Source organism: Meles meles, chromosome 3 (genome assembly GCF_922984935.1).
Source record: "Meles meles chromosome 3, mMelMel3.1 paternal haplotype, whole genome shotgun sequence".
In the NCBI taxonomy this organism is placed as follows: Eukaryota; Metazoa; Chordata; class Mammalia; order Carnivora; family Mustelidae; genus Meles; species Meles meles.
This window is the reverse complement of record NC_060068.1, coordinates 142,632,102-142,647,256: the sequence shown is the minus strand read 5'-3', so window position 1 is coordinate 142,647,256 and position 15,155 is coordinate 142,632,102. Positions and strand designations below refer to the sequence as shown.

At 51.2% G+C, this 15,155-nt stretch overlaps 1 protein-coding gene across 6 annotated transcripts in view; it reads left to right on the top strand.

The window, feature by feature from the left end:
• Positions 1–15,052, top strand: part of ABLIM3 (actin binding LIM protein family member 3) — a 109,607-nt gene extending 94,555 nt beyond the window's left edge. For all 6 annotated transcript variants that reach the window (XM_045999547.1, XM_045999546.1, XM_045999545.1 and 3 more), the window contains 9 exons: positions 910–1,044; positions 2,352–2,416; positions 3,644–3,791; positions 5,018–5,047; positions 5,614–5,672; positions 6,728–6,788; positions 7,506–7,513; positions 8,050–8,130; positions 12,902–15,052. In XM_045999547.1, coding sequence (XP_045855503.1) covers positions 910–1,044; positions 2,352–2,416; positions 3,644–3,791; positions 5,018–5,047; positions 5,614–5,672; positions 6,728–6,788; positions 7,506–7,513; positions 8,050–8,130; positions 12,902–13,015 — 701 coding nt within the window. In that variant the 3' untranslated portion in view covers positions 13,016–15,052. The remainder of the gene's footprint in view (positions 1–909; positions 1,045–2,351; positions 2,417–3,643; positions 3,792–5,017; positions 5,048–5,613; positions 5,673–6,727; positions 6,789–7,505; positions 7,514–8,049; positions 8,131–12,901) is intronic.
• Positions 15,053–15,155: the final 103 nt, after the last annotated feature.

Genomic DNA, 15,155 nt, shown 5'->3' with positions numbered 1-15,155 from the left:
TGCAGAGGCAGGAGCTGGCAAAGGGCCAAACCCAGACCCCTCTGCTGCTCTGGCCGTACGGGGTATGGGACTGTCACTTCTCTCCTGAGAAACGTCAGGGGCCCACTATTTTCCCCAGCCCTCTCTGGGCCCTGGTCATCCTCTTGCCTGGCTTTGGGCAGGGCTACACTCGCTGCCCTGTCAGGACTGTGTGTGCATAGGCCTGATGGCCCATGTTGTGGAAGTGTGAAGCTGGGTGGCTCCGGATCCAGCAGACCCGTCCAGACACTTACAGATAAGGAAATTGAGGCCGAGAAGGGGGGGATGTGCCCAGTGTTACAACTAAGTTCAGTGGCAGAGCAGGGGCCAGAACCCAGCCCTGCTGATTCCCTGTCCAATGCTCCTTTCTTTGGGACGTATTGTCTGCCTAGGCAAGGTCTGACATTTCAGTGTGAGGAGAAAGTTGAAAGGCCACATGGCTCTCCTTGGCAATTCCCACCCTAGGTATGGCTCAAATCCCAGACGAGGCAGGCTTTTAGAGGCTGAGGAAGTTAAGGGCCCGGGATCACCTGGGACCCATCTAATCTTACTTGGAGGAGCCACGGCCCTAGTGTTCACTTGGGAACAGACCTGGGAGTCCATGAGATGTGGTAGCAGGAGCCCTGAGTTGGGGTCTCGTTCAAGTCTCGTCTACGTGCTGTGTGGGCTTTAGCAAGACCCTTCCCCTGTCTGGCATCCAGAGTCCCAGCTGTAACATGGGGGGCTGGGCCTCGGGGCTTTTCCAGCCCTGATGCTCTGTGTCCCAGAACATGGCCCCAAAGTGTCCTCACCCCCCTGGGCCAGAGCCTGGCCGGGACAGGTAAACAGTGTACAGCACGCTCTTCTAGGACACTCTGCTTCCCTGAAGCTCTTCCCTTATTTCCTTTGCAGGTGATCTGTCAATAGCAACCAAGAGCAAAACGAGTGAAGACGTCAGCCAGGCCTCCAAGTACAGTCCGGCCTACTCCCCGGACCCCTACTATGCTGCAGAGTCCGAGTACTGGACCTACCATGGGTCCCCCAAAGGTAATGTGCCCCACAGAGGAGCCTGGACCAGAGCCTTGTCACCCACGCCAGGAACACAGGGTTAGGACGGCAGCCCCCTCCTTCCACGATCGTTGATTTATTCATTCATTCAGCAAACGTGAACTGAGGGCCAGCCTTGGGCTCTAGGGAATCACTAGGAAGCAAAATAGACCAGGTTCCTGCCCTTGTGGAGGAGACGTAGGTTCCGGCTGGAGAGGGAGGTGAGGGCCAGGAAGGAGGTGACACACGAGAGGTGGGAGACGATGGCAGGGGAGTGCTGCCCAGCCCGGAATGTGCCAAAAGCTTCTGAAAGCAGGGACTCAGCTGTCCCAGGAAGAGTGGGGCAGAGGTGGGCCAGCAGAGGATAGAATCACACCTGCAAAGCCCCCAGGTGGGACGGCAGGTTCCCCTGGAGGAAAGGAAAGGCTGTCAGCTTAACGGGGAGCCAGAGAGGGAGAGAAGCAGGTGGGAGGTGAGGGGCCAGATCCCACGAGGCCTTGTGCCCTGAAGCAAGGATTTGGGTCTCTCTCCTGAACAGTTGGAAGCCACTGAATGTGACAGGGTCAGGTGTGGAGGTTTAAAACCTCACTTTGGCTATGGGGTGGAATGCGGTTTGGAAGATAGAAAGGGCAGTTTGTATGAATGGAAGACCCTCGTAGACACCCTGCCGGGGTATTCATGGTCCTCGGGAGGCCATCCCACCCAGTTGGGCATCTCGAGCTGTTTCTTTCAAGCACAGGGAGTGCATTTCCATCAAGCTCCTTTTTGATTCAGCACACAACCTGTCCTAAATGAATGTCTATTCTGAGCAAAGCTTCACGGGAGCTCAGAGATGGTCCCTTCCTTGCCCTCAGAAGAGTATGCATTGGGAAAAGGAGCTAAGACACAAGCACAGCTACCCCCGAAGTAGACAGTCTGTCCCTGAGGTGGCTCTGTTCTCAGGCTGGTCCTGCCCCAGTCATGGCAAGATGAGCTCCAACCCATCTAGGTTTATGTCCTACCCAGGACAGAAAGAGGACTGCTCTCTCCCACCAGTGGCAGCCAAGTCCCAACACTGAGGCTCATGAGCCATGTTGGGGCAATCAGTTTCACCTGCTCCTCACACCCAAGAATGGGAAGGGCTGCTGGGCCCCTCCATACAGGCAACCCCGGCAGAGGGGTGGTTCCCCAAAGTACGCTTGTTCAGGGCCACTCGGCTAGAAAGGAAGCCCCCACTTGTAGAGGCTCGGCGTCCCTCCGTGCCCTCTGACGGGGGCAGGCTGAATGAGGAGCACAAGCAGGAGCTGATCCTAGCTGTCCTTTGGCAGCGGCCCGAGCCAGAAGGTTCTCGTCTGGAGGAGAGGAAGAGGACTTTGACCGCAGCATGCACAAGGTAAGCAAGCTTCACCTGGACGAGATGAGGGTCTGATGATCACTTGCTGGTGACTGAAACCAAATTCAAACCCATTTACGGTAGGAAAAAGAAACATGTAGCTTTGCATAACCAGAAAGTCAAACAGTAGGAGGAGTTTAGGTATGGCTGGATCCAGCTGCTCAGCAAACTGCCTTAGGAAAACTCTCTCTTCTCCTGGGCTGGCTCACTGCTGCATTGGCCTCATTCTCATGCAAGCTCTCCATGCTGGCAAGTGGCTGCCAGCAGCTTTCATGCACTGCTGGTTAGGAGTGGAAAGTGGTATGGTCACTGGGGGAAACGGTTTGGAGGGTCCTCAGAAAGTTAAACACAGAACTACCCTATGACCCAGCAATTGCCCTCCTGGGGATTTACCCGGAAGAACTGAAAACCAGGCCTCAAACAAGCACATGTCCTTGATCTTCCCAGCGGCACTAGTCACAAGGGCCAAAAGGGGGAAGCGCTCAAATGTCCATCCGCTCACAAATGGAGACGCAAAATGCGGTACATCTGTAGAATGGACTGTTAGCCAGACATAAAAAGGAATGAAGGATGGGTACTGGCCACAGTGTGGACAAACCTTGAAGACATTATGTTGAGGGAAAGAAGCCAGACACAAAAGCCCACATATGGGATGATTCCCTTTATACGAGGTGCACAGAATAGGTAAAGCCAGAGAGCCAGAAGCAGACTGGTGACTACCAGGGCCTGGGAGGGGAGGGAGAGAGGGAATGACAGTTTACTGGGTCCAGGGTTAATTTGGGGGGGGCAGGTGGCTTAAAACTGTTTGGAACTAGACAGAGGTGGTGTTTGCACCAAATGCAACTGAAGTGTTTAGTCCAAAGTGGTGAATTGTATCTGATGTGAATTTCACCTCAATAAAAAATGTTTTAAAAAAGATGTGTGCCAGGAACAATAGCTAGAGTCCCAAGGAAGACCCTCCCAGGCACAGCTGGAGCCTTCTACCCACTTGCCATGGGCCACACGGGCTTTTGGTGCCCTCCACCAGACCCACCTCCCCTCCCCAGCCTACAGGAAGAGAGGTGAAGTCCCAAAGGAAGCTGTGAGGCCGTAGGGAGGGAGGGATGCTGGGAAGGCAAGAATGACAGAGGTTCCCCGGAATCTGGCCACCAGCCTTTGTCCTTAGCCTGTTCTGTTTCATGCTCTCTGCTTCCTTCCCACATCCTCTTGTTCCTCCCGCATGCCCAGCTCCAAAGCGGAATCGGCCGCCTCATTCTGAAGGAGGAAATGAAGGCCCGGTCCAGCTCCTACGCGGATCCCTGGACCCCACCCCGGAGCTCCACCAGCAGCCGGGAGGCCCTGCACACAGCTGGCTATGAGATGTCCCTCAATGGCTGTAAGCACCACCCTGGAAGTCTGCCGGGCTGGGGGCACTTCCTCTCAACTCCCTCAAAGAGTCTGAACTCCTATGGCCTTTCTTGGGTCTAGCATATGGACTTGGTGAGGTGCTGTATGGGGCACTAAGTAAGACCATATTCTGCCAAGAGTAGGCACTTGTTTCTTTGGGGCATCTGAAAGCTGTGACTTGAAGTCAGGTTCAGTGCAAAGGAAAATGTCTTCTAATTGTCTGAATGGCTCAAAGATATAAGGGACTGGCTCTTGAGGTAGTGAGCCCCACATCACAGGGAGTAAACAAGCAGAAGCTTGGTGTAAGCACTCTGCCTAGAGATCCTCTCATTGTAAACTTCTCCCTATTTCTGGACAAACACACACTTCCCTCCCTTTCTTACCCCTGTGGGAGTCAGTCCTGCTGGGAAATCCTATCTCAACTCAATGAGACAGATAATCCTTATTACTCTTGGTCCTCACAAAGACTGGCAATGTAGAGGGATTACTATCACCCACTTTATAGATGAGAGACCGGAGTTTACTACTTATCCGAGGTCAATAATCTGGTAAATGACAGAGCCAGGATCAGGCCCAAGTCAGAGGGACTCCAGGACCATAAGCGTTTCCCTCTTTACTGTACTGCATCATGACTTGAGCTGAGATGGAAGATAATGATGATGGTAAAGACGACAAAGCCAGTTTCATTGAGGGTTTTGTATGTTGTCGAACACTGTGCTAATACCTCATGGTATTAGGTGTCATATATTCTTCCCAATAACCCTATAAAGGAGACACCATCCCTCTCCGTTTTACTCTGAGAAAACCAAATCATGATTAAGTTATGTATAGAAGTTATGGCAGAGCCAGGCTAAATTGATGAGCCTGTTTCCCTGTTTGACCACCAAGACATGTTGTTTTCAGCCCCTGGCCCTGGGCTCTGTGTAGTGCACCAAGGAGGCTCAAAGTCCAGTTCTGTTCAATGGCATCTGTACAGCAAATACCAGAGAGCACCTGCTTTGCTTTGCACCAGGTGCTCGAGGCAGGGGAGAGAGGATGCGGCCAGGTGCGGCAACTGGAAACTGACCAGTGAGAAAGGAGGTAGTGAGGGAGGCCCCTCCTCTCCACCAGCTAGGGTAGCCCAGGAATGGGAGCCATGTCCGTTTGTCCCTATGAACTTTCCACCATGTTCATCTGTCCCCCTGAAAGCTGATCTCTGGCTTTTTTCTCTTGCAGCCCCTCGATCCCACTACCTTGCTGACAGCGGTACGTTCCATCTGCCCTACCTTCAGCCTCTTACGTCCTGTGACAGCCAGAGCCAAGCTGGTTGCAGGTCCCCTGTAGCTGAGATGTCCCAACACAGTCCTGATCTCAAATGGTCCCCTCCGTTGTGTTTGTCAGATCTGGGCCTCCATATTTGGTCCTGGAGCCAGGGTTGCCATACCCAATAGATCCAGAGAGAAAGAACAGGTGTCTCTTCCACCCACCTGGGAGCCTGCCTGTCTGGGCTCTGAGATCAACTCCAAATCCAGGGCCTTTGTCGAGCCACCTGTGGCCAGGACACAGGGGATCATCACAGGACCATAGATGTGTGCAGGGTGAGGCCAGGAGACTGCACGCATGGGCTTCGGGCGGGCCTGGAGTTCTGCCCCGGCGAGGCATCCCTGAGATGGCCAGTTGTTTGTAGAGCAGGCGGAAGAGCCTGTGGCCTCTGCCCCTTCTAACCTCCCATGGAGTCGGGGAATAGTATTGGCCATGTGCAGCTGAATGGCCTCCGGGACAGGGACCCCTGGCTTGGGGCTCCTGGGAATTGTTTGGCTGTTTCTTTTCAGACCCCCTCATCTCCAAATCCGCCTCCCTGCCTGCCTACCGGAGGAACGGGCTGCACAGGGTAAGAGGGGCTGTGCTGAGACGTCGCTCCCAAGATGTTGGCAATGCTGGCATTAGCTCCACACGCTCAGAGCCTAGACATGACTTTGGCTCATGCAGCAGATATCTGTGGAAAGCTTTCATATACTCCGGGTACTTGGAATACATCAGTGAATCCTGCCCCCTGGAGCTTCTATTCTTGTAGAGAGAAACAAAAAGGAGGTAGTAAATAGTATGCGAGTCACACTAGAGAGAATGTAGAAGATAATAATGTGCTAAGGAAAGAAAAAAAAAAAGAAGGAAAACTAGCAGGATAATGATTGGCATTTTGGGCAGGGGGCAACTTACAATTTTATTTATTTATTTATTTTTAAAGATTTTATTTATTTATTTATTTTTAAAGATTTTATTTATTTATTGGAGTGAGAGTGCGCATGAGCAGGGAGGAGGGGCAGAGGGAGAGGAAGAAACAGGCTCCCTGATGCGGGGCTCGATCCCAGGACCCTGAAATCATGACCTGAGCCGAAGGCAGATGCTTACCGACCGAGCCACCCAGGTGGCCCTTGAGATTTTCAATGGAGCTGCCAGGGCAGTTTTCATAGGAAAAGTGGTATTAGAGCAGCAAAAGAAAGCATGAAATGGGGCGCCTGGGTGGCTCAGTGGGATAAAGCCTCTGCCTTTGGCTCAGGTCATGATCCCAGGGTCCTGGGATCAAGCCCCACATCAGGCTCTCTGCTCAGCAGGGAGCCTGCCTCCCTTCCTCTCTCTCTGGCTGCCTCTTTGCCTACCTATGATCTTTGTCTGTCAAATAAATAAATAAAATCTTTAAAAAAAAAAAAAAAGAAAGCATGAAATGTAGTTCACCAAGAAATGACTATTTATTGAGTACCAAATGCGTGCCAGCCCTAGGCACCAGCGATGTGGCCACGAGTAAGGTCACCCTGACTTGAGACCGAGGCTGCTCTGAGAAGGACCACATCCCATCCATCCCGGGGCCATATTCAGGAGGTGGGGGAGTGCTTCAGGGAGGCAGCTGTGAGCTTGCTCAGGCCAGCCCTGGCTCTGTCTCCCCTGCAGACACCCAGCGCAGACCTCTTCCATTATGACAGCATGAACGCCGTCAACTGGGGCATGCGAGGTGAGTGCCAGCCTCTCCTGGGACTCGCAGCAGCTTTGGGCGCCCTGCTCATAACTGTGGCTTGACCTTCCACCAATAGTCACTACAGATTCTGGCCCCATGCTGGGCTCGGTCCAAACCCCGAGTTCCCACACTCCCTTTCACTTCCTATTCCCTCCCTTTTCCCCTCCTCTTCCCTCATCCTCTCGAGTCCCTGGCCTTGGGTGATCTCCAGGCCATCTGTCCCATCTGGGTTCCCAGAGCCATTGCAGAGTCGTACTGGTGAGCTAGAGTTGCCTGCCAGCCCCGGGTGGAGGGAAACACTCAGAGCCAAATGCACATTGTTCCCGGCAAACGTTCCATGAGCTTCATGCTCTCTGCCAGTGACGCTCCCCTGCCGGCCTCCCCGCCAGCTCCTACAAGCAGGCTCAGGCAGGAGGACAAGCCTACATCGAAACACGGGAGGACCCCTCTGGAAGATGGAGGACCTTGCCCAAGTGCTTCACAATCTCAGAGTCTTCTTATTTCTATTCTAATTACCTCAATAGTCATTTTTGTTCTAAAACCCTATCTCTGGCTCAGCCCAGCCCCTCTCTCCAGCCATCCACTGTGCTCCTACCAGCCTTGATTCAGGGTGAATTCGACAAGGACGGAGCCTCTAAGCCTGAGGCTACTGTTGTGATGCAAAGCAAAAATCAACGTATTTCCATTTTGTGTGTCTCTCTTTTCTCTCTGCAGAGTACAAGGTAAAGGAGATACAGAGACCCTGGGGGTCCCACATCAGATGCTGCTACATGGGGACCCAGCAGGAAGATGTCAGCACTAACTACTCAGGGAAGGGATATCAAATAAATAACCTCAAGGTTCCTCTTCAGACCAGCATTTCCAGCCCCTCTTTGTCCTCCTTTCCCTGTATTCTGCCCTATCTCTCTTGCCCACTAAAATCAGACAATTCCCTGTGGGCCTCAGAGACTTTCTGGAGGCTTGCCAATCACCAAACATTAGACATTTACAATTATGAGGCCTTATGCCGCGTTAATGTCAAAGGCCACCAAGCTCATTCCTGGCAGTATTACGGGACTCGGGTTTTGCCTTTGGGGAGAAGGTGCCTTGAGGTCACCAGGCAACCCCAAGGAGAACAGACACAGCCCTTCCTTCCGACTTTCATTTCTGGCCCTGTCTGGGGAAAGGAAGATGCCCAGACATAAAATGTGGCTGGAGGGACAAGCCCACCGCCTTCAGCCAGCCTGGCGCCCCACCCCACCCTATCCTCTCTCCTCAGATCTACCCTTACGAACTGCTGCTGGTGACCACGAGAGGAAGAAATCGGCTGCCCAAGGATGTGGACCGGACGCGTTTAGAGGTGAGTCTAGAAAACTCAGCAGGAACCTTTGGGTTTGAAGGGATTCTAGAAGTTGCCTGATGTAACCCAGCTTGGGAGGTCCAGCAGAATGAAGAGCTTTAAGGTCATGTAGCTTGTGGAAAAAAGCAGAGATGCCAACCTGGTGTCTTTAGCCTAAGACTAAACATTTCTGTGCTGCCTTCTCAATTCAATTAGCATCTGTGGCGCACAGCTACGTCCTGTCCTACCTGATGCGTCTATAGACATAAGACAAGAGCTGGTTTTGGTCCCTGCCCACAGGGGCCTGCAGGCTGGTGGATAAGAAGAAACATGGCCCCAGTTTCCTACAGGATGGTACAGAAAGCTGGTGCTCCCTATGGGGATCATGGGGGCAGTCAGCACTGTATACAAGATAAAAGCATAAGATAATCTCCCAGCAGACCCCAGTCCAGCCCTCGTCCTGCCATCCCTACGCAGTCTGCTGAGCCCAGTAACAACCTCTCCAAACCTTAGTTCTTTCCTCTGTGGAGAGGGGCAGTTGTGTTCCTTCAAGTTGCCAGTGAAGTAAATGAGACACTAGCCACAGAGCCCTTGGCACAGAGTCTGGTGGTCTCCTAGGTGCACAGACTTTGAAGGATCAGGGTTGGGGTGGAGAGGGGAAGGAGAGCATCATGATGAGTGCGACGGCATCAATCAAGCACAGAGGCAGGGCTGAACATGGCATCGGGCTTTCCAGCTGTCCACTCCACTTGGCCTGGAGTTCCAGGCCCTGGGCCCCTGATCCTAGAGCACACTCTGCCCTTTCTACCATGCCTCTCCCTCTCTTAGAATACCCTTCCCAACTTGCCAGTCTCCTCATTCCTCAGGGCCCCCCTGTAGAGATGCCTGTGTCCCAGAGCCCCCCAGACCTTCTTCCCAGGATGCGTCCCTCACCCCTCCTCCAGCCTCGCTCAGCCCTGTCTTGGGAGTGGAGATCAAGCACATCTTGCCCTTCCTTTTTATCAGAGCACTGGGCTATCCACTTCCTCTGTCTGACAAAGATGGTCAGTCCTCTACCATGAGGCCTGAACCAGGGGAGATACTGGAAAATGTTCATTGAGTTGAATGCAGGTTTCTAAGAGAGGAGGTTCAGCACCCCTTGGGATGAGCATATCAACCACCATTCACCTGGCTGCTAAGAATTTGTCCAGAATAAAGGGTTGGGGCAGAGGGAAGGGAATGTGAGCAAGCCAGGAAGCTCTGTGAGTCCTTCCAGGTCTAGCAGGCTGGTAGCAGCCCAGCAAGTGGGTGATTATCCCCACATTTGCAGCAAGGTCCTCCCTCACGGTCTAGCAGTGGGAAGTTGCCAGTGCTGAAGGGGACAGCTCCCTGGGCAGCTCAGGGGAGCCTGCGTTGAGGGATGGAAACCTGGTTGTTTCATCCTGGAGGACCAGTCGTCCTCTTACATCCTCCAGGACTCCCAGAAGCTCTGGCCAGGGAAGGGTAACATCCCCTAAGAATCAGAAGCTTCCTAAAAATACCAGTACTGCACCTCAGCCTAGACCAATGAAATTGCATTCTGGGGAAGGAGCTCGGGCACTGACTGGTATTTTTCAGAAGCTCCCAGGGATGTCTAACAGGGATCCTGAGCTGAGACCCAGGGCTACAAACACTGCCCTATCCCCGCTGTGTCAGTTCAAGGATGGGACTGAAGAGCTCTCCAGGGAGCTCAGAGTGTAGACTGTCTTCACCCAAAAGATATGGATTAGAAGCCTGTTATATACACCAGGTCCTATTCTCGGTGCCTGCAGAACATCAGTGAATAAAGTGAGGTGCATTCTTACTTGAGAAGACAGACCCCAAATGACACAAATAATAAATAAATCATCTAGAACATGTTAACTAGTAGGGCTGAGAGGAGAAATAAAAGGAGAGCAGAGAATTGGAGGTTAGAGGGAGAGGTAAGTGGCCGTGTCAAATCAGGTGGTCAGAGCAGATGTCCCTGCATACCTGACCGAACAAAGACTCAAAATAAGAGCATCCCAGGCAGAGGGAACAGCCACTGCGAAGGCCCTAGCAAGTGGTGAGTGTGGCAGGGTCACGTGAGCACAGGGAAGAGGTTGAGGGGGAAATGAAATCAAAGAAAATGAGGACCAGATTCCACCATGTGACAGACACATGAGTTCGTTACAGGGGTGAGAGTAAACAGCCTCTGAGTGCTTCCTGAATCTGGGCCACTGTCCATGACCCGCACTATCTCATTCACCCTCACTGTATCCAGGAGGTAGGTGCTAGGATGTTCCCACTTTCTGGAAGAGGAAATCGAGGCTCAGTGGGGTAAAGTAACTTGTCCAAAGTCACACACCCATATCGGCCTGGCTTTAAAACCCATGTGCTTTACATTTATGCTTTCAAGTCTGTGCAGAATGTCAAAGGGAAAGCGCTGGCATTGGGTGCTTTAAACTCACAAGAGAAAGGAGGCTCCAGCTGGCCCTTCACAGAGGGAGAGCAAAAGCGCCCCGGTCTCCTCCAGGGTGAGGATACCATCCAAAGGTTGAGTCGGCCATTCCTTGGCATTGAAACTCATGAAAAAGATTTTTGGGCACAGCAGGGAAAATGACCTAGAGAATCAATAGTAACCATCACCCTCCAACAAAAAAAAAAGAACAGATGAGACTGACAGTCCCCCTCAGTCTTTACGGTGGAAGGAGCTGAGAAGAGAACTCGCCCGTATCCACGGCATTTCTCAGCCCTCGCTTGAGTGCAAGCAAGACAAATGCAGACATGGCCACAGCACAGACAGAGGAAGGCACTGTCTGGCCTGGCAGAGGCCGAAGGGGTCCAGCAACCAAAGGTGATACCTGGATGCTGTTTGAAGCCTTATTCAAACAGCCAAATCATAAAAAGACATTTTTGAGACAATGAAGGGCATTTTATTATGAGCAGGTATTAGATAATTGCGAGGAATGATTGTCAGTTGTTTTTAAGTTTGCTCATGCCTCATGGTTACCTAAGAAAATATCCAGTAAGTTTTGCTATCTCTGGGGGAGACACATAGGACCCTAGAGAGGCAGGAATCAATACAATGTCTAAAGTGTGCTTTGAAATACTTCAGCAAAATACAACAGGTGAAAGAAATGTGACAGACTCTTGATAACTATTAAATCTGGTAATGGGCATGGGTGTACATTGTGCTATTTTCTCCCCTTTGAGCATTTTTGAAAATTTTCATAATAGAAAGACTTACTTATGAATTTTTAATGGGATTGGCCAAGGGGGCAACCAGAGTGCACTGTGTTTGCAAGCTGAAGGCCTGGCCTTTGGTCTCAGCTCTGCCACTTACCCAGGCTCCTTTCTTCCCTCCCTCCCTCTTGGTTAAGTTAGTCATTTTAACTCTTCGACTTTTGGTTTTCTCATCTTTTTTTTAAGGATTTTATGTATTTATTTATTTGACAGACAGAGATTACAAGTAGGCAGAGAGGCAGGCAGAGAGGGGACGAGGAAGCAGGCTCCCTGACGAGCAGAGAGCCTGATGTGGGGCTCGATCCAGGACCCTGAGATCATGACCTGAGTCAAAGGCAGAGGCTTTAACCCACTGAGCCACCCAGGCGCCCCGGTTTTCTCATCTTTTAATTAGATAGAAATAATGTCCGATTTTCAGAGGGGTTGGAAAGATTAACTGAGAAAATGGGGGCAACCGTACAGTCATGGGCATGGCAGAAATGCAATGCAAGGAATTGCTGGTGTTATTAAAGGCTCTTAAGTATTGAAAAACCAGCTCAAAGCCTCCAGCAACCAATGATATCTATCAAAAGTATCAAAGTTACCTTTGCTTCAAGATCCGGAAATGTGACCAAAATATTAGGTGAGAGAATTGGCTCATTATGGTGTGGCCATATACCTAATTCTCAGGGAATCTCCTTCAATATTCAATGAGCTAATGTGATTGCTACCAACAGGTCATCTCAGGGATTCTTGTAGGTTTTCAGGGAGGATATATACCCTACATATCTCTCTTCAAACAGAATTTAAATTTTTATTTTGAAGAATTTCAGACCTCCAAAAAAGTTGCAAGAAGAGTGAAATGAACATCCTTCTACCCTTGGCCTAAATGCGAATTGTTAACATTTTGCCACATTTCAGGTGCCATATATTTCTAACTGGGAGAGCTTTTGACAATGTATCAACCTTCAAGACTGTTTGAAAGGGCAGGAGGAAGTACAGGCAGAAAGGAGGGGGAAAACCTGCGGAGGCAGGCAGAATGATGTTTCATTATATGGTATATTTTTTTTCATGTAAGATAGCTATGAAAGGACATTTCAGTGGGTAGAAAGTCGGAACAGCAGGTTTTTATTTCATTGACTGGAAAAAGGAATAACCTTCCAGCTCATTTGTAAAAAATAGTATTAAGAGGAAGTACATCCTAAAATCTTGGCCACGCCCCCTTTTACTCCCAAAGTTAGGAAGAATCCTTTTAATTCATACACATTCCGGGGCTTAGAATGCGAAAAGCAGGATGCAGACAGGTGAGGTCCGCCAGGATGCATCGAGAGGCACTTAGGTGAAGCCAAATTCCCACCTGAGTCCGGGCAGGGGAGGCCCCCATAGACCAGCCACAGAGGGCCTTCCCGGGAAACATCCTTGCACACAGTCTCGCATTCACCAACTACTCATCCCACGCGTCTGCAGGTCTGTGCCAAGCACGGCACAGCCAGAGGAAACACCCAAGTTCCCCTTCTGCCTGCACCTGCCCCCAGTCTCCACCTGTCATCCTCAAGCTGTTCCCTCTCTGTGCCCTCCCACCTCCTTTCAGCGCCACCTGTCCCAGGAGGAGTTCTACCAGGTCTTCGGCATGACCATCTCGGAGTTTGACCGGCTGGCCCTCTGGAAGAGGAATGAACTGAAGAAGCAAGCCCGGCTGTTCTAGGCAGAGGCTCTATAAATATATATGCATTTATATAAAGATACATGTAAAATCTCTATACTGAAGCTCGGTATAATCCTCTCTTGTGTAATGGGACACACTGCCAGCCATGAGACTTGCTTTTCTGTACTGTCAGGCAAGCCCACGTCATCGAGATATTTTTATGCTCCTTACTTTCTCTTTTCTAAGTGCTCTGGGGTTCGGGAAGGGATTTGAGGAGACTCCCATCCTTTTACTGGGGATCCTTTTTATACTGAAACATCTGTCCTAACCTGAGTCCCCCAAGGTCCAACTCTCTTTCCTAAAGGAGGTGCCTGAAGAAGTCTCTCTTCTCTCTGCTTCTCGGCTCTCTCCCCAGTCTCCAGGGTGGATGCTGACCAGGCAGTTTCCACACCTTACTGGCCCCAGAGGGGCCCTCCCATGGGAGGATCCACAGTGATCTCCCAAAGTCACCGAGCACCATGGAGAGCCCGTGAAGAATTCTCCCATCTCCCCCAGTTAGGAGTTTGGTGCTCTCTGGGGGTGATGCCCTTAGCCGTGTGGGCCTCGGATCTACTCACTACAGCAGAAAACAGAAGTGGTTCGGGCCTGGGCCTCTCTGCAGGTCCTCAGTCCTCCTCCTCCTGCCCTTGGCCCTAACCTCTCCCTTGTCCAAGTCTCATAGTAGGAGGAGAAAAGGCATTTCCCTTCCCTCCACCACTTCCAACTGGTCCCTTTGCCTGGTCGTGATGTGGAGATGAGAGGGAAGGCTTGGGAGCCGGCCACAGGAGCCAGAGCAGGGCACCTGTTGGAATTGGAGCTGCAGGACCTTTTGAAACCCTCCTCTCACCCTCACTCCCCCCAGCACCTCCTAACCCTTCCCCCCTTCGAAGGAGAGGCCCATTATTACAGCCTTACTACGATCTATGTGCCTGACAACTCAACACACCACAGGGCTAACTTTCCCATCACAGTTCCAACAGAACAGCTAGACAGACAATCTCTAACACCCCTCCAAACATAATACAGGCCACGTCCCAAAGAAAGCCTCCTGGTCTACGTCTGCAGGCCCCTGGGCTAGAAGGGCAACCGAACCTGTCCCTCACCAGTCAGTCATTGGCTCCCACTGCAAAGTTGGCCATGTTTCATAGGGGAAACCTTTGGAAGAATGACTGCTTATGGAATTCCAAAATGAAGCATTTGCCAACAGTGCTCATGACCACCCTGGATTTCCCCAGCGGCTGCCTTCCCTGCCCTCTGGCCTTCTTGAACAGCGATGAAAGCTTGACTTTAACTTCTCTCCTCCCTTCCCCAAACTTTTGACCCCCGGCCCCCAGTTGGCGATGTGTGGTGGGGTCTGTTCCTCCCTGGAGATGCCTTGATATAGATCATTTTGAGGTCATGGAGGGAAGACGAAGAAGTGGAAATAACCATTATGACTCTCAAGAGGCTGATGTCGTGACCTGGCAAATAGAGAACTGACTCCAATCCAGCGAACCCTCACTGAGCCCCTGCTGATGCTGAGCACCTGCTGTATCCTGAGCACTGAAGGGGGGAGGGAGGTGGGGACACTGAGATGATCAACACGGGATCTGGACTGGGGGGCACGCCTGCTAGCACTGGGTGTCGTCGTACATGGACTCGCACGTGATGGACGTAAGGCAGGAAGTGATGGAGATGGCGTGAGAACGTGTTTGTGGGATTACCGAGAGAGCAGATGCAAGTTGGTGCAGACCAAGGAACTTGCTAGAAGAGATTGCCATTTGAGCGAAGTTCAGGAAGGATCTCTGTAAACTGAGAGGAGACTGTAACTTGAAAGGGTGACAGGGTGAGGGGCCAGAAGGAGGTCTAATATTCTCTCATTTAAAACATCAATCCTCTCTGCAACTCTCCTTTTGGCCAGTGTCTTTCAACTGTCCTGACCCTTTAGAAATGTCCCCAGCCAGACGCAATCATTGAAACTGCCTCATTATCACCGGTTGAGAACTTGGCAAGATGAAGGGCTTTTGTTATTGTTATTGGGTATTTCTGTTTCCCATAAAAGCACATAATTCCAACCCAGACCCGTGTCCTTCTGTTGTTTCTGGTGTGAGTGGAAATGCGTGATATGGGAAGAGGCTGAGCTGTGCACATTTTCCAAAATAAAAGAATCTAGGGAGCAGCT